The sequence below is a fragment of the Aulonocara stuartgranti genome (genome assembly GCF_965226115.1).
Source record: "Aulonocara stuartgranti genome assembly, chromosome: 15".
In the NCBI taxonomy this organism is placed as follows: domain Eukaryota; kingdom Metazoa; phylum Chordata; class Actinopteri; order Cichliformes; family Cichlidae; genus Aulonocara; species Aulonocara stuartgranti.
Genome location: NC_138951.1, coordinates 23,623,762 through 23,648,211, shown reverse-complemented (window position 1 = coordinate 23,648,211; position 24,450 = coordinate 23,623,762). Strand labels below are relative to the sequence as shown.

The 24,450-nt window shown below is 42.2% G+C and overlaps 3 protein-coding genes and 1 pseudogene across 6 annotated transcripts in view; 1 reads left to right on the top strand and 3 right to left on the bottom strand.

Moving 5' to 3' along the window:
* LOC309689087 (uncharacterized protein) overlaps nucleotides 1–20,991 on the bottom strand; it is a gene marked incomplete at its 3' end in the record, with an annotated part of 31,072 nt that extends 10,081 nt beyond the window's left edge. For all 3 annotated transcript variants that reach the window (XR_014271245.1, XM_082505253.1, XM_082505255.1), the window contains exon 1: nucleotides 20,810–20,991. The remainder of the gene's footprint in view (nucleotides 1–20,809) is intronic.
* Nucleotides 266–4,604, bottom strand: LOC309689945 (uncharacterized protein). Its single transcript, XM_082506682.1, has 5 exons — nucleotides 4,468–4,604; nucleotides 3,520–3,644; nucleotides 3,280–3,339; nucleotides 2,517–2,855; nucleotides 266–2,419 (listed from the first exon to the last, which is right to left on the bottom strand). The coding sequence occupies exons 4-5, from the start codon at nucleotides 2,788–2,790 to the stop codon at nucleotides 2,223–2,225; spliced, it is 471 nt and encodes a 156-aa protein (XP_082362808.1). The 5' UTR covers nucleotides 2,791–2,855; nucleotides 3,280–3,339; nucleotides 3,520–3,644; nucleotides 4,468–4,604; the 3' UTR covers nucleotides 266–2,222.
* LOC309689859 (low-density lipoprotein receptor-related protein 11-like) lies at nucleotides 18,146–20,665 on the bottom strand (annotated as a pseudogene). Its single transcript has one exon. The product of its transcript is annotated as a low-density lipoprotein receptor-related protein 11-like (transcript).
* Nucleotides 20,992–21,631: 640 nt separating the features above from the next.
* On the top strand, nucleotides 21,632–23,736 carry LOC309689828 (multifunctional protein CAD-like; the record flags this gene model as incomplete). Its single annotated transcript, XM_082506490.1, has 5 exons — nucleotides 21,632–21,682; nucleotides 22,208–22,441; nucleotides 22,533–22,754; nucleotides 22,847–23,035; nucleotides 23,566–23,736. 5 exons carry the CDS (start codon nucleotides 21,632–21,634, stop codon nucleotides 23,719–23,721), a joined length of 852 nt encoding a protein of 283 aa, XP_082362616.1. The 3' UTR covers nucleotides 23,722–23,736.
* Nucleotides 23,737–24,450: the final 714 nt, after the last annotated feature.

Here is a 24,450-nt window from a genome sequence, read left to right as displayed (position 1 = left end):
GAATAAATAAACACTGTAAAATATATTTGCCAAACTGATCCATTTTATCATTAGGCTAGTATATATGTGTATCGTCACACCTATCTTCCATTTGACAGTCCTCATATTCTCAATTAAAAACTAAAACAGACATTGAAAATAACAAAAGCTAAACATTTAAAGAGGAAACAAAAATGTAAACTAATAAAAAAAAATAAAACGCAAATTCTGCTCTACATTATCTTTATGTGAACCATAAAGACTCAACAAGAGCAGCACACTCAAGTGAAAGAATAAATAGATCTTTATTGGTCTCAGGGTCATGATTGTACAGAGCATGTGAAGAACATACAAAAGAAACGATGGCACTTGGAATGTTCCATTGTAAAAATGTTTTTTAAAAAAGCACAGTTCATAGCAATATACAGACTCACAAAGTAAGAACAAATATTCAAAGTTTGTTTCAAGGCTTTAGTGTCATCATGTCATCATCACAGTAAAAAGTATGGATGCTTTGCCCTTTGTAAAATACTAAACCCAAACTTTTTTGGACCAAGGAAATAAAAACAAACACAATGTTAAATAGTGTAACATAGGAAAGCACATTGAAAGACATGAAACTGTCGCTATAAATATAATGATAGGGCCACTTATCATTACCCTTTTGTTAGAGATACCAAGGAAATTTCATTAACCAGGTAAAAATGTGATCATGTACCTGAAAACATCCATTTCAACAGTTAAAGAGCAGTTATTATTGCTACAAAAACGTATACTCTGTATGTGCCTAATGCATTTCTTGGGGAGTCAAAAAACATACAGTATGGTCCCACAAATTCACTGTAATCAGGCCATGAAGCAGAAAACGACAGAAGATAAAAACGTAAGGCATGAATCACCTTTCTTTCCTTTAGTGATAAGCAGCTGGTAGCCAATGTCCCACAGCCCTCTGACTATGATCCTTCACATTCAACTTTCAACATTTGATAAAGTATCTAATAAAGTGCCCTAATGCTTAATGGGCACATTGTCTACCATACAGTATCACATAATACATAACCACATCTGGAATGCTACTCAAAGTTAAAGACTTCTATTATTCAGTATAATGCAGTGCTTTAGTGAAAATACAATAATGCTTAAATACTTGAACAGCTTGGGGTCGACTGGCGATTTACTTTGTGAACTCTGTAAACATCTCCCAGATGAGTTCATGCTGTCAGCCACCTTTTTCTAGTCTTATGAGATAAACATGATGCTCACTTTCTAAACCATGATCCCCATGAGAGTCATAAGGGAGATGAAGCAGGGTAATACCTTAAGCGTGTGGGTACCCTGTAAGTAAACTCAGTTTTTCAGAGAGATCCATCCCTCATTGTCATGTCCAGTTCGAAAACATCAAGACGGTGTCAGTAAAAATCCCTCATAATTTAAATCTTACTAAACAATTTACGGGACTTTTCCCTCTTAGCACCACAACACTGTTGTTTTTGGCAGCTAGAACAACCTAAAGACAAAACGGATCTGCAAACATGAAAACATTTTACTGGCAGAAAGTAACTTCAATAAAAACATGTTTCTCTTTTCAGGAAATTTGTGCTTGGATGTAAAACACACAAAATTCTGTCGGGAAAACGTAGGACCTTTTTTCATTTAGGAGTTTTAAAAGCACCTTTATACTAAAAACCAAATAAATAAATAAGAAAAAGTTTCAGTGCATTATAATAAATACTTTTGCATAAGGTTTACACATTTAGTGTATGACTTGTTAAGGTTCATGTTGTGAAGTAAAGCTTTGAAAGAAACTTAATTTGGACTCGTTCCAAATTTGGTGCATGAACTTGTTGTGCGCCATAATGTTTGCTCTGTTGACTTCGTTATGAAATATAAATTCTTTCGGTAATTTTTTTTTAACCAAAGTTAAAATTTCATTCTCGATGGGCTCCACAGTGCTCTTAGTGGTAAACAGTGCAAAGAAATCTCTAAAAAATCCCAGCCAATCTATCACGTGACATATATACGGCCAGCATTAGAAAACATATGACAAAGGCACAAATCAAAGTGGTTCCGAGCCGAACCACAATCTGAATTTGCTTAATGTAGGTTAAACGATAAATGGATCCGAGCTTCTATTATTCTACTCTAATTAACTTCTCTGTGCTTTTCACTACAAGCCACACCTCAGCTTTTAACTGTCATTTTAAGTTTTAGATGTTTGGAATAAATTTGAGGGTCTTTCTAATTTAGACATGCTGAGATGTTGATGTCATTTCATAGTGGGGGGAAGCTGAGGATCCAATGTTAGTTTGGCACCTAATATAGATTAAGAGAATACCAGCCACCAGAATGATCCCTGCAATAACTGACAGTGACACAATGAGACCAAGATGGTTTCTTCCTGTAGCTGCGCCACTGCTGACTCCATTCCTGCTTCCTTCATCTGTCGAGAAAAAAAAATGCATTGGTGTGAATTGTCAGGAGTCAGGGAGGTGAAAACTCTTTTAAAGTGTCATCATTTGACATGAGCACAAACTCACCTGACTGACTGACATTCAGGTTTACGATGCTGAGGATTTCAGAGTCCATCCCTGGTCTTCTCTGGAAGGCTATACACTCGTATGTTCCAATGTCAGCAGTCGTCATGTTCATCAGTATCATTGAGAAATCCCCATTCTGCATGTGGGTATTGGTCAGGTTTACCCGGCCCGTATAAGACGGATCCTGGTCGTCTGGATCAAGTTGGTCATCACGATAGTGCAGCACGTATTCTGTCAGGTCACGTCTGGACCACTGCATGGCGAGGACTACCATATTTCCAGGAGCATTACATGGCAGAATGACCTGCTGGCCAAGTGAACATATGATGTTTTTGCAGTCTGAAGGACAAAAGAAACAAGACAGAGGTTTAAGAATAAAAATATACATCAGAAATGCATGTACTAAACAAGAAGCACTCCAAGAGCGCAAACCTCCACCAAGGGAGCTCACTGTCTAGCCAGTATTTACTTTTAAGGGAATACTATCATATTTCTTTCATATATTTAAGTTGTTTTCTGAGTGCAGTTGTTTGCAGTGCAGTAAAAGTTGATTTTCTAAATCGATACATATAATATCCCACAGCCATAGCAGGGAATGAGCAAGAGAAGAAGAGAGGTGTGAGGAATACGAGGGTGAAGGAAGAAATGACTTTATAACCTATTAATACAGTCAGTTATAACTAGTCTTGTTCTCAGTTATAGCAATCTAATGTAACCGAGGATTTAACAGTAGTTTACAAACTTTTTAGCAAAACCTACTTACCCACAGCGTCAACTATTGAAGTAAGCGCCAAAGAAAGCCATATGCAGATTTGAAGACATCCTGAAGAAACAATAAAGACAGAGGGATACATCCTTTAAATCACAAAGTGTTTCCTGGGTAAAGTTATTTGCTAGAAAAGCTGGTTTATTCTGCCTCAAAAGAACTTTCAAACTAACAGTTTTGAAAACTTTCAGACATATGACAACTCTAATACTAAGTCTATCACAATAAATAACTTACTTCGAGAGGTTTTTGCACGATCTTTGTGGTGACAGGATTGAACGGGCTGTGAAAATCATCTTCTTCCTCTTGAGTGGTTATTGGCAGCTGAGGTGTGGAAATGGAGCATGGGCACAAGTGTCAGACTGCAGGAAATAAGAGAAAAAACGGTTTCATGTAAAATAATACAAATATCTGCGGTTTTCAGGAGACAAAACAATGAAAAATCAGAGTGTCTTCCAAATGACTAAAACAGCTGATTTGTCCGTTTCCTATTTTTTTTGGCAGTAGTACAATGTTAAACTCTTTCTTCTTGGCTACCTGCCTGGTTTTTAATTTGAGACTCAGATGTTATATCCGTTAACACTATAGGGAGGGAAGCAGGAAGTTTAAATGATGGACCTTACATTACTCTGTGCTTTATGCCAGCTCATCCCAAACTCATTAAATTTGATAGATCTGGCAAGTACAGTCTGCTGTGATGCCGAGTGAATATCCATAATGCCAAAATCAGCGAGCAACACATCACAAAAGGACCATCAAGAAAACGCTCAGCATCTGTGCAACAGTTCCTAATATAATGACACCGATGAGTCACATCAAGTGATTTAGCAGTGATTACTCCCAGTACAGTCTTGTATACGATACGAGCTCTGTGCAGCAAACTCTCCGGTGCTCTTCAACACAAACACTGCGTCACACAGCGAGCCACCACTGCCACCACAGATATGCGGCGTGTACTTAGCATTTACACAGCACATAATGAGCGCACGTTTTCTTTGTACAATTACGGAAATCGACACCGTTGAATATAAGTTGGCATCTTGGCTGGCTTCAGACGGTCAGGTCAGACGAGCTAACGTGTCACTGTACTACTGTACGGTCATTTGCTGTTACCGGTTACACAAATACTACCCAAATGTAGGAAGCTAAAGCTAGCAGACTCAGCAACTGGTTCATAGAACTTACTCAGAAGTGCATATCCGAGAAGAAAGTCCTTCAATAAATACAGGAAGAAACCCGCCACACAGACCACTTCCAATCCGAATGATGACACCCTGGACTCAGGTTGCTTCACCCCCTTCGGACAGAAAACCATAGGGGCGTGCTGATTGGTCGGTTGAGTACGAGCCCTGTTTTTGCTCGTACCCTCATTGGCTCGTACTCAACTCACGCGGTGTTTCACGAAGTTTCTGTTTTTATCCTTAAATTCCAATATCTTTCCTTATGTTGGCAGAAATCACCGGTTTTCCGAGTATATTTATGACTCAGCATTATTGTACGGACCTTGTATTCTACTTATAATCAGTCAAGTATTGTATTGTATTGTATTGTATTGTATTGTATCTTTATTTGTTTCAGACATATAAAACAAAAAACAATATATACACACTACATATATTTTCATTTACAGATACGAATATATATGTAGATATACACACACACACGTATGTGTTCAGATAAACAAAAAATATATAATGAAATAAAACAAAATCGTCTGACATAATGTAACAATGTTTGGTCTGAAAAGGAGTAGGAAGAAGTATGAACATACTTATTAATTCCTACCCCTGCTCAACATCTTATTGATCCCACATAATTCACCTAATTCCCATCATCACATACTCCACACAATACACGAGGAGAACCTATATAAACTTGGCTACCGTGACTGATATAATTTGGATATAATTTGATATTTTTTATACATACAATGGGTGATCATCTTTATCGGTATCATATTCTTCCAAAATCAGTTTTCGAAGTATTTTCATGAACTTACTAATTCCTGAGCATTGCTGTAGATCTATAGTAAAACTATTCCACAGTTTTACCCCATAAATAGTGACACAAAAGGTTTTAACCTTTGACCGTGCTTTAAGAATCCTTAGATTCAATTTCCCCCTCAATTCATAGTCTCCTTCTCTGTCATAGAACATCCTCTGTATATTTCCTGGTAACATATTGTATCTGGCCTTGTACATAATTTTTGCAGTTTTATATTTTATAAGATCCATAAACTTCAGTATTTTTAATTTCAAAAACATGATGTTAGTATGGTCTCTAAATCCTGCTTTATTAATCATCCTGATTGCTTTTTTTTGAATTTTACATATTGGTTGAAGTGCAGTTTTATATGTGTTTCCCCAAATTTCCACACAGTATTCCAAATATGGCAATATAAGTGAACAATAAAGTACCCGGAGTGATTTGGAAGGCAAAAAATATTTAACTTTACTTAGTACGGAGATGCTTCTTGACAGTTTGGCTTGTATATGCTTTATGTGAGGTTTCCAGCAGATTTTGTTATCTATTATCACACCCAGAAATTTTGTATCCGAAACTTGCTCTATTTCAACATTGTTTACTAATAATTTTGCTCCTGCATCTTTTTTACAATTTCCGAATAACATAAATGTAGTTTTTTCCAAATTTAATGATAGCTTATTTCTATCAAACCATGTTTTCAGTTTAATCATTTCTTGTGTGACGATTTCCAAAAGCTGCTGTAAGTTCTCTCCAGCACAAAAAATATTTGTATCATCTGCAAATAGAATAAACTGTAGTATATCTGATGTTCTGCATATATCATTGATATAGAGGATAAACAGCTTTGGTCCCAATACTGACCCCTGCGGAACTCCACAAACAATGTCCATACACTCTGATTGATATTCCCCAATTTTCACAAATTGCTGCCTGTCTCTCAAATAACTCTTTACCCATTCTAACACCACTCCTCTAATGCCGTAGTACTCCAGTTTATCAAGTAATATGTCATGATTAATTGTGTCAAAAGCTTTTTTTAGGTCAATGAATACACTAACTATACATTGTCTTTTATCTATATTGTTGGTGATATTTTCGATCAGTTCCATTAATGCCAATGATGTTGATCTATTTGATCTGAAACCATACTGACTATCCGTTATTATTTTGTGTTTATCTATAAATTTGTCAAGTCTATTACTAAAGACTTTTTCCAGTATTTTTGAAAATTGAGAAAGTAGAGAGACAGGCCTATAATTTGTGAATTGGTGTCTGTCACCATTTTTAAACAGTGGTGTTACTTTAGCTGTTTTCATTTGTTTTGGGAATGTACCAGTTTGTAAGGACAAATTGCAAATGTGTGTTAAGGGTTTGGAAATGCCCTCTATCACTCTCTTAACGATTTCCATATCAATGTCGTCAGAGTCTGTAGAGTTTTTTGTTTGTGATTTCCCAACAATATCAATGATTTCCATTTCTTCCACCACCGTTAAGAACATTGAATGAGGATTGCGGTCAATGAGTCTAGTTTCTTTCTCTACAGAATCTGTTATATCAGGAATTGTTTCAGCCAAGTCTGGCCCAACACTTACAAAGAATTTATTGAACTCATTTACCACATCTCTCATATTAGTAATATTTCTATCATTATTTGCGAAATACGAAGGATAGTCTGCCTGCCCCGAGCCCTTTTTGATGATGGTATTTAATGTTTTCCAGATCCCTTTAATATTATTTTTATTCATAATCAGTAATTTTTCATAGTATTCCTTTTTACATGACCTTAAAATACTCGTTAATTTATTTTTATATTTCTTGTATTTATTTTCAGCTTCTGTGCTTCTGTTCATTATAAATTCTCTGTATAAGGTATTTTTCTTCTTACATGCATTTTGCAATCCTTTTGTAATCCATGGGCACTCTGCATATTTTTGTTTTTTACTATATTTCTTTACTGGGCAATGACTATTATATAACAGTTTAAATTTTCCTAAAAAAATCTCATAAGCTTTATCAATATTTTTTTCCTTATACAGCATCTCCCATTCTTGCTTGAGTAAATCACTTTTGAATGCGTTTATTGACTCTTCTGTTCTCACTCGTTTGTATTTTATTGTGTTTTGCTGTTTAACCTTCCTGTAATTGCTGTTATACACTATAAAAACAGGTAGATGATCACTGATGTCATTAATTAGGAGACCACTTATGGTTCTATTTTCTATTTCATTAGTAAATATATTGTCTATTAGGGTTGCCGACTGTGCTGTAATCCTGCTGGGCTTAGTGATCACTGGAAAAAGTCCCAAGCTATACATTGTATTAATAAATTCCTCTGTCGCTCTCTGCTTGTTTGGATTTAGTAGATCTATGTTAAAATCCCCACAAATGAACATGACTTTTTGATTTGTCCTAATGAATGTTTTATCTACCCACTCCTTAAAAATTTCAATATTAGAACCTGGTGTTCTATATATACAGCTTACAATGACATTTTTCTCTTTTCCCATACTAATTTCTATTGTTACACACTCTAATATATTATCTACCGCCACCGTCATTTTTTCTACCATCTTGTATTTTAAATTTTTATCCACAAACAAGGCCACACCACCGCCATTCTTATTCTTTCTATTTGTAAGATTTAATTCATATCCATCTATTACAAAGTCCTCTCCTTTCTGTTTATTAATCCATGTTTCAGATACTGCAATCACACTGAATGGATGTGTAAATTTGCTTAAATATTCCCTTATTTTGTGAAAATTTGCATATAAACTTCTACTATTAAAGTGGATTATAGATATTTTGCCGTCGACCTTGACAGTTTTGTTGAATTGTTCTTCAGTATGATAGTAGCAGGTATTTTTGATGTTAAAAAAGTTCAGTTCTGGATCAATGTCCTGCTCTGTGAAGTGTGTTTTGTATTCCGTGTTTACTGGTGAATTTATCTCCTGATTAGCAATCCTTTGTGGTAGCAATGTATAATTCCCAGATAATGAATTAATTGATTGTTTCATCCTTGAATACGTTACGCTTTAGCTTCCGTTGTTGTCTTCTATTACCTGCTTTGATGACTGTAGATTGTTTGTCCCGCTCCTTGCCTTTGTAGTCAAGTGACCTGTTAATATTTTTCCAGATCCTGGATGCATTTGATGACCAGCACCTTGGCTTCCTCCGGTGTACCGTTGAGCTTTATAAATATTTTACAGTTTGCAGTCCAGGTGTTCTGAATTTTACCCAGTTTCTTTAGGTATCGTGCTTTCTTCGCTATGTCAGCATTGGATTTGGTTAGATGGTCATTCATGTAGACGTTCGATCCTTTTAGTTTCCTCCCCTGCTTCAGCAGTGCATTCTTGTGTTTCCTGTTTACAAATCTTATGATGATAGCTGGTTTATCACTAGCATTTCTCCTGGGCAAGGGGTGGCATGCCTCGATGTTATTACAGTCCAGGTCGATCCCTTTCGACTGCAAGAAACCAGCTACTTGTTGCTCCGCAGAGCTCCCATCCAGATCTCCTTGCTCCTCTTTACTGCCAGCAGTCACAGCCCGAGCATATGACCGGGGTTTTATGTACAGCCCTGTGATGATCACGTCGTTCATTCTGGTATATTGCTCCAGGTCCGCGACCCTGCTCTCCAGATAGACGATCCGTTTCTCCTTCTCTGCATTCTGGTTACGTAGCGACCTTATTTCCTCGACTAAGTCTAGGATATATTTCTGTTGTAGCTTGATAGCCGATGTTTCCTCAGTTAGAAAGTCCAATGACTTTTTGATGTCCTCAATTTCATCGGCGTTCGGTGTTCTCTTAGGCCCCATTGCTTGTTGTCTTGCTCGCTCCGTTCACCGTCTTGTCACTGTTGATTTACTTGGTGGTGCCTTGCTAGAGGATCCTGGGCCCAGTGGCTGCTGGAGGATCCTGGGCCTGGTGGAGCAGTAGGATCCTGGGCCTAGTGGCTGCTGGAAGAGCCTGGGCCTGGTGGCTGCTGGAGGATCCTGGGCCTGGTGGCTGCTGGAAGAGCCTGGGCCTGGTGGAGCAGGAGGATCCTGGGCCTGGTGGCTGCTGGAAGAGCCTGGGCCTGGTGGAGCAGTAGGATCCTGGGCCTAGTGGCTGCTGGAAGAGCCTGGGCCTGGTGGCTGCTGGAAGAGCCTGGGCCTGGTGGCTGCTGGAGGATCCTGGGCCCGGTGGCTGCTGGAGGATCCTGGGCCTGGTGGAGCAGTAGGATCCTGGGCCTAGTGGCTGCTGGAGGATCCTGGGCCTGGTGGCTGCTGGAGGATCCTGGGCCTGGTGGCTGCTGGAAGAGCCTGGGCCTGGTGGAGCAGTAGGATCCTGGGCCTGGTGGCTGCTGGAAGAGCCTGGGCCTGGTGGCTGCTGGAGGATCCTGGGCCCAGTGGCTGCTGGAGGATCCTGGGCCTGGTGGAGCAAGTAGGATCCTGGGCCTAGTGGCTGCTGGAGGATCCTGGGCCTGGTGGCTGCTGGAGGATCCTGGGCCTGGTGGCTGCTGGAAGAGCCATTTTTAGAAACTGTCATGTTATATTTGTTGCAATTTAAGTCATTTTTAGAAACTGTCATGTTATATTTGTTGCAATTTCTGACTCTTTCTCTGTTAGTGACAGTTTTTACTGGATAAATGCCAAAACCTGTTGCAGCTTGTACCTTTTTAAGGTAATGTACTTTCTGTCTGTTATGAACCAAATAGGGCCAGGCAATGACATGAGTGAGGCACTCGCCGTCACTTACATGAACAAACTCAGGTGCAGTACACACACTGTCTAGTTGGGTGCTTACCTATCAGCTGCAGCACCTGTGTGTCCTACCCCGAGACAAATGATTTCTTCTACTCCACTCCTACCCACTCCTCCCACAACCAACATGTTTTTCAATGTTGTATAGATGCTTTCCTGTATCACTGATGTCTCAGTACTCCTGCCATGACCTGTAGGTTTAAGTTCAGCTTTGCCTAATGGTATCTGTAAATTAAATGACTGTAATTTCACCTAATGTTTTGGTAATATGTACAAATCCTCATTTCCTTCTACACTTACATATGCAGGAACCCCAAAATCCAACATTTACACCCCCATTTCACAATCTTTGCGAACTTTGATATATTTCCTATATAATATCTAATCTATGTGATTTACCAAATCTAAGACCCATCAGTGCTTATAAACTACCAGATGACTTCTGCTGCTTCTTCTATGTGTCCAGAGAATGCATGGCAAACACCCAAGGAGGGACTGTCGGACAACACTGTAAGCCTAGATGTTCACTCTTTATATATGAAACCAGCAATGAATGGAATTTGCATGCATTCACATTCATTTACTCTGTTGGAGCTCCAGCCACTAGAAAGCAGATCAGCGTGTAGGCTAATTATTAGCAATAATATCACTCAATAAAAAGAGAAGTTCACTTTGATCTGTTGACAAACTGCAGCGATTTCCTTTGTTTACTTTATGAAGCTACAGGACAGAATCAGTGGAGGGGTGGCGATTCGGGCACCTTGCAGTCACTGAGATGACCATGAACATCTCTGCACACCAAAGTATTCTACAGTCAAATCTGAGGCCATGTGCATGACAGCTAGAGTTTGACCAAAATGGGTCAGGAAACAGGACAATGATCCGAAGCACAGCAGCAAATCTCCATAAGGAGAGCTTAAAGAGAATCAAAGTGCTGCAGCGATCCAGTCAAAGTCCAGAACTCAACCCGACTGAAAAGTGGGTCCACCATGTGCCATGCTACAGGTTTCTTCAATGTGTTACGTTCTTAGTCTAGGCGTGTATTGAACGCAACAACAAATTGGCCCCACTCACGCACCACCCAAGAAAGAACACAAACAGTAGTATCTTTTAAAGCGCTAAGAAGCCATTTATTTGCTTCAGCAGTGAGCAGTGCCAAAAATAACAAACAAAACTCCCTAATGGTCCCTACACTTTCCTACACAAAATGAAAACCAACCAAAAGACAATTCACTTACCTAACTTTCTAAACGAAAAACAGGAGAAAACTTAATCAACAAAAATGGTTTGTCACGCCTACTAGGCTGCTGCAGTGAACAATATATACAAGGTGAACAAAATACACAATTGCTATTTTACAAATCTCCTGATTGGTTTTGCCTGCTCTGCCGCCGTTGCCGTGTGCACGGTCGGCCTCCGGAACTGTCTTGGTCCTTGTGTTGTCGACCCCCGTGTCGACCCCCTGAACTTTTCTCGGACTCTTGTTGAGCTCTGGTTTTGTTTTTGATCTGTTGTCCTGTGTTCTTGGACTGTTTTCTTGTGTTTTTGGTTTACTCTGGACTCTTGTGCTCCTTGTTTTTTGTTTCGGACGCTCCTTCCTGGATCCCCTCCGCCCACCCTGGTCTGGTGCTCGGTTTTGTTCTGGGTTTTTGTTTAGAGCTGTCGGGAGCCAGCCCTTGGAGGGGGGGTACTGTCACGGTTCTGGGTCAGTTTCGAACCAGTATTTTGAGTTTTGATTGTTAGTTTATTTTTGAATGATTGTTGTGGTTTTGGGTGCTATGATGATTATTATTAGAGTTCCATGTTTCTATTTATTTGTGTTCTCATGTTTTGTGTGGGTTTAGTTCCATGTGTCATTTTCTGTCTGTCTCTCAGTGTCGAGTCTGCGTCTTTGTGTAGTGTTCTTGTTTCCTGTTTTATTGTGAAGGTCTGCGTCTCGTGTGTGTGTGTTCAGTTTTACCTCTGTCTCGTCTTGTTGATTACTCCCAGCTGTGTTCCCTACCTGTGCGTAATCTCCCTGTGTTCTCTGTGTGTATTTAAGTCGCGTCTTCTGTCATTGTAGTTGGTCCGTCTATGTATCCACCATGTTTCATCTGTGTGTTTTTTTCTACAATTTTGCTTTGAGCGCTTCAAAGCTACACAGTTAAATTCACCTCTGCCGCTTTTAAACTGTAACCGTAATCAAGACCAAATCTGTCTGTGTGGATAAATACATGCACAGAAAAGTAGACCTAAGCTTTCTAAGTAAAGTAAAAATGAGTTAACTTCTTCTCTGCAGTGACAGCCTGTGACTGGCTCTGTTTCTGCTGGAACTGCCTCTTATTGTAACGTCATAAATAATTCATTCCTGTAAAAACATAAGCTCTAACAGTCCTGCTGTTGTTTAGCATCAAACCTCAAATGAAACGTGACGTATTATTTAACATCTGTTTGTCCTCCAGGCGACATTTAGAAATAATTTCCTTAATTTACTCAGTGATAAAGCAGCTTTAGAAACCACAGAACAGCATAAGGCTGGTACGGCTGTTTGATTTTATTCACTCGCTGCTTCGCTCGTGAGTCAGCACCGCCCCTCTCCTCGGCGTTAGTTGTCGGTGTTTGTCGTCAATACAATACTGTTAATTGTACTCTCTGCAGTGTTTAAATGCTTACATATACACACAGTTACTGTCCCTCCACACATACGACTCGGTTCTGCTTCTATGCCCCAGCTTTGTTTACTTTTTCCCACCGAGGCTTCTAGACTTCTGATTGGCCAACATTTCCGCACGGTTAGGAATCTAGCGCCACCTGCTGCTTTGGCATGTTCATAGCAGCGTTTTCCTTCATTTCTGCCTTTATGTGTGGACGGGATTCTTTTTTAAAACGAAAACGGAAAATCTCCGTTTTCAAAAATACCCGTGTACGTGTGGACGTAGCCTCAGTCTCTGACTGGAAGCGCTAATTCGTCATTCGGCTTTTGTCAGACTAAAGTAACTGTTAAAACTGTTTGAAAAGCTCAGCTATACAACAAGGAGAGATTGAGAATTTCCTTTTAGTTTTCAGTTTATTTGATATTGACAAAAGTTAGTCAGTTTTGTCTGTTCTTCTGTAAAACAAACTAAGATTTATTTTTAGAATAAGTGGAATTGACAATTTAGTCTGTTTCGTTTGTTCTATTTTGAAACTTAAACGCTTTAGCGGCTGCCTTTTGTGTAGTTTGCAATATTTGCCTTTATTTATCTGAAAAAGTCTCATGTTCCTTAAGTACATCTACCCTGTTGAACTTATTATGGGAAATAAATATTTAAATAAAAACAAGCTGCTGATTATTTCACATTTTACTTGTGAGCAACGGCACATTTAAATCTTACAAATATAGTTATTTGGCTTATATCGTGATAGATATCGTTATCGCCTGAAATGAAAAAAAACATATCGTGATATGAAAAAATCTCATATCGCCCAGCTCTAGGTCATGGTACTGCCTATTGGACCTTAACTTCCTCTTGAGGTGTTGCAAACGAGCTTCAGCCAGTCGCTTGTTGTTTGGCAGCATGGGTGGAGAGCTGCCCTTGAAAGGAAGTGGCATCTCATAGTGTCCATCCTTCCTTTTTGTGATTGTGCTGCCGAGGAGTTTTACAAAATGAACATCATCTTGAGAAACATATTTATCTTGATAGTTTCTTTCGCTGAAATCCATTTCTAGGACCTTTAACACATCATTGACCGGAGGCAATGGCATTTCCTTTACTGCCACTCTGTGTACAAAGCTTTGATGTTCCTTTCTATCAAGATATGGATTTGCTGATCCTATGATGCTCCAGCCAAGCACGGTTCTTTGAGCAAATGGATGGTTTTCTGACCCTACAATGACTTCTAGAGGGGCCAGTGCTGATGGGCAATCATAGCCAATCAGCAATCCCACTTCACAGTCTTGAAGTGGCTGCAGCTTGTTTGCCAGTTGCCTCAGATGTGGCCACTGAAGTGCGGTGTCCTTTGTAGGAATGTGAGACTTATCGACTGGGATGAAATCCCTTGTGTATGCCTGGCGTAGCTGAACATGCGACTCACTATGGAGCCCACGAACTTGCAATCCACAAGCCACTTTGCTAGCTATGACTGTGTCTACTGCTGTCATTGTACTGAGCCTTAATTGCACTGGCTGAGTCTTCACATTTAGTGCAGAGACCAGATCTCCCAAGATGAAAGTTGAATCGCTCTGTGTGTCGAGCAGAGCATATGTGAGAATCTCACTGTGGGGGTCTTCTGCCAATGACACAAAAACTGGAACAATGCTAGACGTAGCTGAGGAGTATCTTGTCAATGTGTGTGACATGACATTACGGACTTCCTTTGTCTCATTTCCTGCAGATGGTGAATCACTGTTTAACATTTCACTGGCTCCCTCAATTCTCTCTATGTGCAAGCAAGTTGGATGATTTCGACCACATATAGTGCATGTGTGCCTTCTTTTGCATTCTTTACTAGTGTGGCCCTTTCTTAAACAGCCGAAGCAAAGACGGTTTTCACGAATGAAAGCTCTCTTTTCATCAGGAAGCCTTGTGGCAAAGGTTGGGCACTTGGCGACACCGTGTGTTTCATCGTTGCAGACGAAGCATGGTGGTCTTGGCTTTGAAATTAAGGTCCCTGGTTTACCTGCAGAGTGCTTAGCTTGAGCATTGGTGCTGAGTGCCTTGGTTCTCTTAGGAAGCCTTTCATCTGTTACTTTAGTGGTTAATAAGAAGGGAGAAGCAATGGGGTTGCAGGCTATTCTAGCTTCCCTTTGTAGAAATCTGGTGAAATGAGCAAATGGTGGATACTCTTGACATCTGTCTAGTTCATCCACAACAACGCGACCCCATCTGCGTACCAGCCATTCGGGTAGTTTTTTGAGAAGTTTATGATTTTCTTCACAATCATTTAGAATTGCCAGCCCTTTAACATGAGGGATGGCCTCGGCACAACTTTGAAGGAAATCTGAAAACTCTCTGAGGGCTACTGGGTCATTGGGAGCTATTTTTGGCCATTTCATCAGTTTATCCCTGAAAGCCTTTTGGACGACAAATTAACTTCCATACCTCTCCTGAAGAATCTCCCAGGCACCCTGATATGCATCTTCTGAGTTTCGATAGAAGAATCCTTCGACCGCCTTCCGTGCCTCACCTGCAAGATAACTTTTCAAGTACAACATTTTTTCTCCTGCGGGGAGGGGTTTGTGGCCAATCAATGCCATAAAGGATATCTTCCAGTGTATAAACTTTAAAGGGTTACCAGTGAACACTGTGGGTTCAGGTGCAGCCAGACGGTTGGAGACGAGCAAGCTTGCAAGCTCCTGTGTTAAGCTGACCTCCTGTTGCTTTTGCAAAATCTCAGGTGGTGCACACTGAGGTCGAAATGATTCAGCCTGTGGATTCAATGGATTCTGAGATTCAATGATTTGGCTATCAAGTTGTGATTTGTCATCTGCTTCATACTTAAGGCTTTCCAATCCATCGTAGTTGTTGTAAGCTCTCACTCTGGCTGCTGCTACTTTTACCTCATTTTCTGCCTGTAGCTGTTGCAGTTTAGTTCTCTCTTCCTCTAGCTTTGCTGTCATTTCTGCAATCATTTGTGCTTCCTTGATTTTCCACTCATGCTCTAAGCTACTCAACTTGGCTTGCTGTTCATGTATTCGTTGCATTGCCTTCGCCTGTTCTAGTTTAGCTGCAAGGTCAGCTTCGGCATCCACACGTTTGCTAGAAGTCGTAGAGGTGGCTCCAGAGTATGAATCTGAGCCCTTTGAATGCTCTGAAATAACGGTTTCTGTTTTCCCAAAAACAGATCCATACTCCTCCTTACTTAATATCATCCTTACACGCTCCTTCTCGAGCCTGTCATTAAAAGTCTTATCTATATCTTCTAGTCGTTTACTAATGAGATCACAAATTTCTGTTGTTAGGGCAACACACGCATTTTCTTGACAACATCTGGAGTAGAAGTATGATTACGTCGGATAGGCTCATACAGTTCATGCATTAATACTTCTTTAGCCTTAATGTCCGTTTGTGTTCTAACAAGGTCTTCGTTTGAGCAGAAACCTTTCAGCTTTGTTCTAACTCCTCTTGCTAACTCCTTCCAGGACTCATATGCCTTGCTAAATGACCTTTCATTTTTCTTGGCTTCCTGTTCATGCATCTCCTGCCCCTTTTCTGTTAGTCTTCGCTCTATGGAGCTGGACCTGGCCTCTTGTGCCTCTGTAGATTTGTCTATTTCTTCAACAGGGGACAACATTATTATTAATTTTATTTTTGGCTTGTTGCACCTGCCCTTTTAAGTGTATATATCTGAACTCAAATGGGTTGAGTGGTGGTTTCAAACTTATTAATGTCACACAGTGGAAAATTGTGTTTTTATATTTTGTTTTGGATCAGACTGTGTTGGTACAGGGTGTCGATTTTATTTGCATGATTTTATTGTAATAGTGATATTGCATGTTTGTTTATTGATATTCCTATTGCATGATTTTATCTCCATCTTTATAGTGTGTGTTTAGTGTTGATTGAACAATATGTTTTTTATTATTCCACTGTGGATTAAGCGGACAATTGTAGGCACCTGTGAGGTGGGGGCGTTCCCCGTGGTGGCCTATCAGCCACCAAACTGACTTAAGGGAGATAGTGAGCGCAAAGACTAAAAAGAGAGAGACACACGAAAAGTGGAGAGCTGGAAAACAAAACGTGTGCAAGCCAGCATATGAGAAGAAGGACCTCTGGCCTGACTGTGGGGCGCCACGAGACATTCGGCGATCGGCCAGCACAACCCGGCGATCCAGTCCCGACGGACAGAATAGCGACCGTGGGAGGCGACGCGTGAAATCCACAGTAGGGCAGGGGTACGCCTCTGCCTGCATCTGGCGGAGCTACGAGGGAGGCCGTGCGCGGAGGTGGAGAGTAGCTGGACTGCACGATTGCGCACAGTCAGGTGGAGATAGGAGCCTCCTCCCTGGTCTTCTGCTGGCGAGAGTCCACATCCCGGAAGAGGAGTTCCTCTCCTGTCTCTCTCAGCTCAGGAGAATTTGCCCGTGTGTTGCGGGACTGGGAGAATTAGGACCCTGGGGGGGAGTTTTTAGTATAGGGAAAAACATTCATTTAGCTTTGTGTTTTTAGCGTTTAATCATTCCTGCCGGCAGGGTTTTTAGCGGGTTGTAAACACTATTTTTATTGTATACGGGGATTTTAGCTTGTATTTGGGGTTCTGACTGTGTTTTATCCTGAAAATAAATGGTGTGTTTGAAGCCAGCTAAATTTCTGTCCTCTGAGCTCTGACCCACTCACTCCCCTTTCTGCTTGTATAGGCGTGGTGGTGAAGATTTAGTTCCACCAGTTTAGCGGCTACATAATTTTGGCGTTTGTCGACAGGATACAAGTTTGGGGAGCAGTGTTCCGCACCTGGAGTGCAGATATAGAGATGATGATGCCGGTGTATCCGGGTGCCCCTTGGGTACCAAAATATAAGGGTCCTGAAGCAGATGTTTCATATGGAGATTGGAAAGAACAAATACAAGGTTTATTGAATGCTCAAGAAATAGCTGAGGCCCGGAAAGTAGAAATTTTAATTGGGGCTTTAAGCGGTGAGGCAAAGCGTCAAGTAAGCGTGTTAGAAGAAAAAGATAGAGACCAGATTAGGAAAATATTCGCATATCTAGATTCTCTATATGGTGACAATAACTCCCTAGCGGTTTTGAGGTCGCAGTTTTTTAGCTGTATCCACAGGTTTCTGTAAGAGCGTACGTAGGCTGCCATGACAGACCACTACTTCCGTTGTCCGGTTTTATACTTCCGGTTACTCAAAGCGAGACCCAGCGTTCAGTCGTTGCTAACAACAAAATCAGTTACTTTGTGCGGTAATAAGTGGCTTTACCTGTTCGAAGATGAGCTCGGGTTCAACGTGTGTCAGTCAGTCTGAGAGAGAAACCAGCAGTACTGACTGTGAAAGGAGAACCAGAATCATGGTGAATCTCTTTTCAGGAGTCACATCCAAGACTGACAGAACAAAAAATGAAACACACTCATGGTCTCGTAAAAAGTGACTGTGAGGAGAAGGAGGCAGGCCTTCATCAACACAAATCAAACAATTATTAATTAATTCGATTTTTGATGGAAACGGAAACAAGCAAAATACGCACTTACTTTGACAGTTAATGATAATTATACTACTGTTTAACACCGCGTGTTTCCGTTTGAGTTAATCTAATTATGGTTCTGTGAAATAACACTCAGTGATTTTCAGAGTTCAGTCAGACTGATCTCAGAGTTATGTCCGTGATCACCACTGTATGAAAGCTTTAGTCACATTTAAGGGCAATATCACCAAAATACAGTAAAAGATCTCCTCCTTGAATGTTTCAGATAAAATGGAAAACAGACTCATGCAGTAAATATTCTTTTATTGGAGAGAAAACTGTGCAGTATAATTTACTCGAGATGTTGAAGATATGAGAGCATTAAACAGGCTGATGTTTGGAAGAGGCTCTGACAGGAGAGAGATGATACAGAAACATGGCATCCTTATAAAATACTGACACACTTTATGAACGGACAACTTTTCACAGCTCTTTGAACATTTAAATGAGCTGCATACTTTCCCCACTGAAACCAGCACAATCCCTCTGTGATGGAAACAATATTTGAACTAAATGTACTGTGGATAAATCAAAGCATTATCAAAGTTGTCCGTGGTTCCCTTATTTTTCCTTCTTTCCCTGTCAGATCCTGTCCTGCAGGATAAACATGACTGAGTGGTTCCCTGCATGCAGCTGTTACAGTTTGTGTTGGAGATACTTCTGCAAATACAGGAAGCAAATATCTAAAAACTGTTTTCAATGTTTTTACCAGTCTGTCAACTACAGAGAGCTGTCTGTTGTCCCCCTGTTCTCCTCTATATCTCTCAGCTGATGCTGGCTCACAGATCAGACGACAGATCATGAGCAGCAGCACGGCAGTGATGATTAGGCCAAGTGTCAGAGGAACTGGAAATGGTTTGGAGATGGGGGCGTCACTCACTGCTTGGCTCTGGTTGGCTTTAGGGGAAGCTATCTCAGTCTGCTTGGTGACTGGAGGAGCCACACTGGCAGGTCTGAAAGCTGGACTTTTTTGTATGCATTCACTGACACAGTCCAACTCCTGGAGGAAGTTGTTGTGGTTTCCCTGGCAGCCTCCATACAGGAAGTGTTTGCACTCTCCCACATTTTGGTCGTAGTACCACCGTGGGAAGGTGCCTTTACAGGGTCCCACAACTGGAGCAGCAGCACATGGGTCTTGACTGACTGAAGCTTCCTGCTCACTGGCACTCTGAGAAGGAGCCGCCTTGCTTGTGTCTTGCGGTGTGATGGTCTTTCTGGCTCCAGTCGGGAGCATGGAGTCGTCTTCAGCTTTCTTTGTCTGAGCGACAGGCCGCTGAGGGCTGGGCAGGTCCACAGCGTGGGTCACTGACTTTCGGCTGCCATCGAAGTTTGGGCAGAAGTCTTCGTCTGAGCGGTCTGGACAGTGCTGCTTCCCATCGCAGGCATAGGTGATGTCAATACAGCAACCGTCATCACACTTAAATTGGTAGTTTGAGCAGTGACCGGTACATACTTCTGCTTGGTGTTTTGGAGCCAGTACGGTGACAGAGATGTTATCGGAGCTCTTCTGTCCCGCCGTGTCAGTGACTGTCATCTGAAACGTGTAGACTCCTTCCTGGAGGCCACTGATCTTCAGCAAACCTCTGGATGTGTTGACTTCATATTGATGGCTGTGTCTCCTTTAATCAGACTCCACTCATAGCGGCGGATCCCGTGGTCGTCCACGCTGTCACGGCCATCCAGCACAGCCCAATCTGTGGGCAGCTGGATAACCACATCCTGTCCAGCGTCACTGCGAGGAGGCTCATCCACGTCTGCATCATCCTCATCAGGAGCTTCTTCTCCGGGCCTCCGGGCTGAGTCGCTAGATGAAACAGGGAGGTGTCCCTGCGTTGTGTTGGGAGTCCGGCTGTACGTCGTGAAGCCTTTCTGAGCCGAGAAGGCGCACACATTCTTACTCCTGTAGGTGCAGTTAAACAGGTAGCAGCGGAGACTGTCCCCGGGCTGCCTTTGGTCCTCGTGAAGCACCGCAACTGTGCAGTGAGGCTGGGAGCAGCAGGCGTGCACACAGTCCTTCCTGGTGTACACCCTGTCCGGGGCCAGCAGGAAGGTGGCTCCTTGCTCGATGGAGTCCTTGGCCCGGATGATGCGATCCCCCGCGGCACTGAAGTCGCCCACGCAGGAGTCCATCACTTCACCTGTCCTGTAGGTCTGGTCCTGCTGCAGCTGTTTGCGGAATTCCTCCAAGAGCTCCTCCACCCCGGATATTTTGGATTTCAAGTCCGATATAGGCGAAGATCGAGCGTCGATGCTGCCAAAGGTGAGCAGCAGCAGCAGCCCTACACAGGCGAGCAGCAGCCGGGGATGCTGAAGCAGAGCCATGTTGTTGATCACACAGTCAGACGGCGTCTCCCTCTGCCTCCGGCTGGCCTCCCGCTCATGAAACTCCTTCCCGGCACAGACGGCCTTCCTACATTAAATATATCCCTGTTAATATCGTTTAACGCCACTGCTAGGCTGAACAACCAGCTGTAACCGTAGAGCCGCGGAGCTTACAGTTCGTCCTTCGACTGTGCTTGAAATCTGCTGTTGTCATGGTGAGGGGGAGTTTGTTAATTGGGTTTTTTCCGGCCAGTACAGAGGCACTTAAGGCACCAGAACCAGTCACTTCTAGAGTGAATCACCACTGGACTCCATCTTTCACAGACTGTTACCTGAACAGAGGCTTTGTGTTGTGTACGATGCCCTCGTTGGTGTGGTCGTTAGCATTTGTGAAGAGCACGTCCCAGTCTTTGGGCAAAGTGTCAGGGTTGACAGCGAAGCCGTGATTCTGACTGGTGATGAAGCAGCGCTCTGTCCCATTATGGATGCACGGTTGGTTGTGTCCACGGTTACCGTACCTGAGAAACAAGAGGAAATAACACACTAATTAAAAGATGGATAAAAGACATTTCCCACGGTTAACAAAATCTATAATTATACATTTAGCTTAACCAAGGTGCCCTCTAATGAGGCATTATTATAGCAGAAGCTTTAATTGTCACGGCTGCCGAGGCGAGCCGCGTGGAGTTGGAAGAAGGACCCAAGATGCAGGCAGTGGATGAGATACCGGTGGTTTTATTTACAGAGGTGTAGTGGCAAACAAACAGTGGGGCATAACAAATAACTAAATAAACAAGTTAAATCTCCTTGATTACTGACGAGAGTCAGCTGCACAAAAGGGAAAGGTGGCACCTCAGGCAGAAGAGGTAGTGTGACACGCCCACACAGGCACCTTCAGGAGGAGGCCCTGCTAGGGCCGTAACACCCACCAAAGAACACAGAGCAGTTCTGTACAGGTGTGTTTGTAGCTTTGGTGACTGTTGAAGGTAGTTCAGTCTTCTTTTGTGTCTGTATTGTAGGAATTGGGACAGTGGGTTCTAGGACAACCTTTATTTTTATTTCTTTACTGTGGATAAGATACTTTTACGTGGTCCATCACTTTGTTTGGTTGAACACTTGAATGCAGCACAAGTGTTTAAAAGCAAAGGCAAAACATGAGCTTTGTGTTGCAGCCCTTAAATCCGCGGCTCCATGGAAGTCATCATGTAAGATAAAGGGTGGTGCTGGTGGACTAAAGAGAGCTCGTTGCTCCACTCTGGTTTTTATATAGATGCAATATAGAGACAACAGCCAGTAATTAGTAAGAGAGGAAAAATAAGAGTGCGGATTAATAATGATAATGAAAAGAAACAAGTTTGAGGACAAATATTCCCTCAGATTTTTACCTTCTTTGCCCAGGTTTATTTAATGTAGTTTATGTTATTATTTTTATTTCTTTTTAAATTTCAGTGTTCATAATACGTTTCTGTAAAAATGTGCTGGCTCAAAGATATAAAAATCCCTGCTCAGCTTTCTACCTGCATCCATCATATGGCAGTATAGAGTGGAAACGAAGAGGCTAAAAGGCTTTTACAGTAAAAAATCAAAGATCACTTAAGCTGCTTTTAGTTCAGTTGCAGACTTCCAAATGTCTTGGACGGGATGAAATTCCCAGTGTGAAATCCACAGAGCTGTTTGTCTCATTTTCATGTGTTGTGAGTGCTTCGTGTCATTACATCTTGTTGTTACAGGTGATAAAAAATGAGCGCCCGGACGGCGTCTTGCTGACTTTTGGAGGTCAGACTGCTCTGAACTGCGGTGTAGAGCTGACCAAGCTGGGCGTTCTGGAGAAATATAAAGTGCAGGTTCTGGGAACTCCTGTTTCCTCCATTGAGATGACCGAAGACAGAAAAATCTTTGTGGAGAAAATGGAAGAGATCAATGAGCAGGTAGCTCCCAGTGAAGCAGCTCTGTCGGTGGAACAGGTGAGGAGACGTGTTCGCTTATAAATTAATAGCTTCTGGATTGTTTTTTGCCCCAGTGAAGTCTAAATTTATCTGATTAACTCTGCTGTAGGCGGTGGCAGCTGCTGAGCGTCTTGGCTACCCCGTCTTGGTTCGTTCAGCGTTCGCTCTCGGAGGCCTCGGCTCCGGTTTTGCCAACAACAGAGAGGAGCTGACCTCTCTGGTAACGGCAGCATTCGCTCACACCTCTCAGGTGCTGGTGGATAAATCCCTGAAAGGCTGGAAGGAGATCGAGTACGAGGTGGTCCGGGACGCCTATGACAACTGTGTGACTGTGAGTAAAAGGAGACCAGAGAACAAACGGTTTATACTCACTAAAAAAAAACTGAGGGCGATTTAAAGTGGCTGTTGTTTCCTCTTGTTTAGGTGTGTAATATGGAGAACATCGACCCACTGGGTATCCACACTGGGGAATCCATTGTAGTGGCTCCCAGTCAGACGCTTAATGACCGCGAGTACAACATGCTGAGAAACACGGCCATTAAAGTCATCAGACATCTCGGCATCGTGGGAGAGTGTAACATCCAGTACGCTCTTAACCCCGAATCTGAACAGGTAAGCATATATGTGAAGACCTGGGTGATGAAAAGCACAAATAGGACTGTGTTCACCTATAAAGTGGATCTGTTTTGCATTTCCTTATTTTAAAGCCAGTGACATGCTGTAATGAATAGTACAGAAAGTGTAGGTATATTGAAATAAGCATGGGTGGTAACATGACTTGAAGTATATACAGTTTATATGGCTATAGGATGTACAGAGTGTGCGGCTGGATCTGCAGATAATGTAACAGCCAGGTATGTCAACGGCTTACATTTACTGTTTTGGCTCCATAACAAGGTTGTAAAAAGCCTTTGCTATGTAAATCCTAGTTCAATAAGTTTTAAAAGAAAATTGTTTTAGGTATCAATGTGACCAAGTTCATTTCATACAAACCAGGAATAGATTTGTATGAATAGGCTTTATGTATCAGAACAGGCCTTTAAACAGGTCTTGTGTGCATGGGGAGCTGGTATTCCTGCTCCTGGTCTAATTCCCGTAATGTCTGTGATTGAATTGTATCTTCTATGTATAATGTGTTGCAGTACTACATCATTGAGGTGAATGCCCGCCTGTCAGGGAGCTCTGCTCTGGCCAGTAAAGCGACTGGTTATCCTTTGGCCTACGTAGCAGCTAAACTTGGTCTGGGGATCCCGCTGCCACAGCTCAAGTACGTCTCTCAGCTTAAGAACGGCGGATAATGATCTAGCTAGCCGGCTAGCGCCGCTTCACTCAAAAGCACCCAGGCTTGGCTTTCAGTGAGGCGTCTCTAACTCCTTTCACCCCCGATCGCTCCGCAAACAGTCTTTGTATTAGCTGGACTTATTTTTCGTTTATATGGGCCGATGATGCTGGTCGATGTGGAAAAAATAACTGAGTTGTTCATATACCGGTGGCTAGCTAGCTCTGCGTTAGCCACCGGTGTATGTCTCTTCCCCTCGTATGCGGGGAAAGAAACATGCGAGGCGGCCACCGATCGACCGGTGGTGGCTAACGCGGAGCTCAATCGTGGATAAGGGAAACCCAATGCAGGAGAAGCAGGCGGCTGGTGAACTGAATTTCAGGTAAGACGTTATTAACTGCACTCTATTTGGGTCAGATATAAACCGAGTTTAGGTGTAGTTTATTTTCGTTGTGCTGACAGTTACAATAACTGTACTGCGTGCTAGCTAGCACGACGGAGTTTCCATACAGCTGTGCGCGCTAAGTTACTGATGTTGAACTTTATGACAGCCTCCCCTATTTTCAGGCGAGAATGTAGGGGTGTAAACTTCAAATATCTGCTTGTTTTATCAAGAAGTCCCATATTTTATCAAGAAGTCCCATATCTCTCACGATGTTACTGCTAGCGCCGCATGGCAGCTAGCCGGCTAGCTGGCTAGGGCGGCTTGGCTGACACCCAGGTCGGGTTGGCTGACACCCAGGCCCGC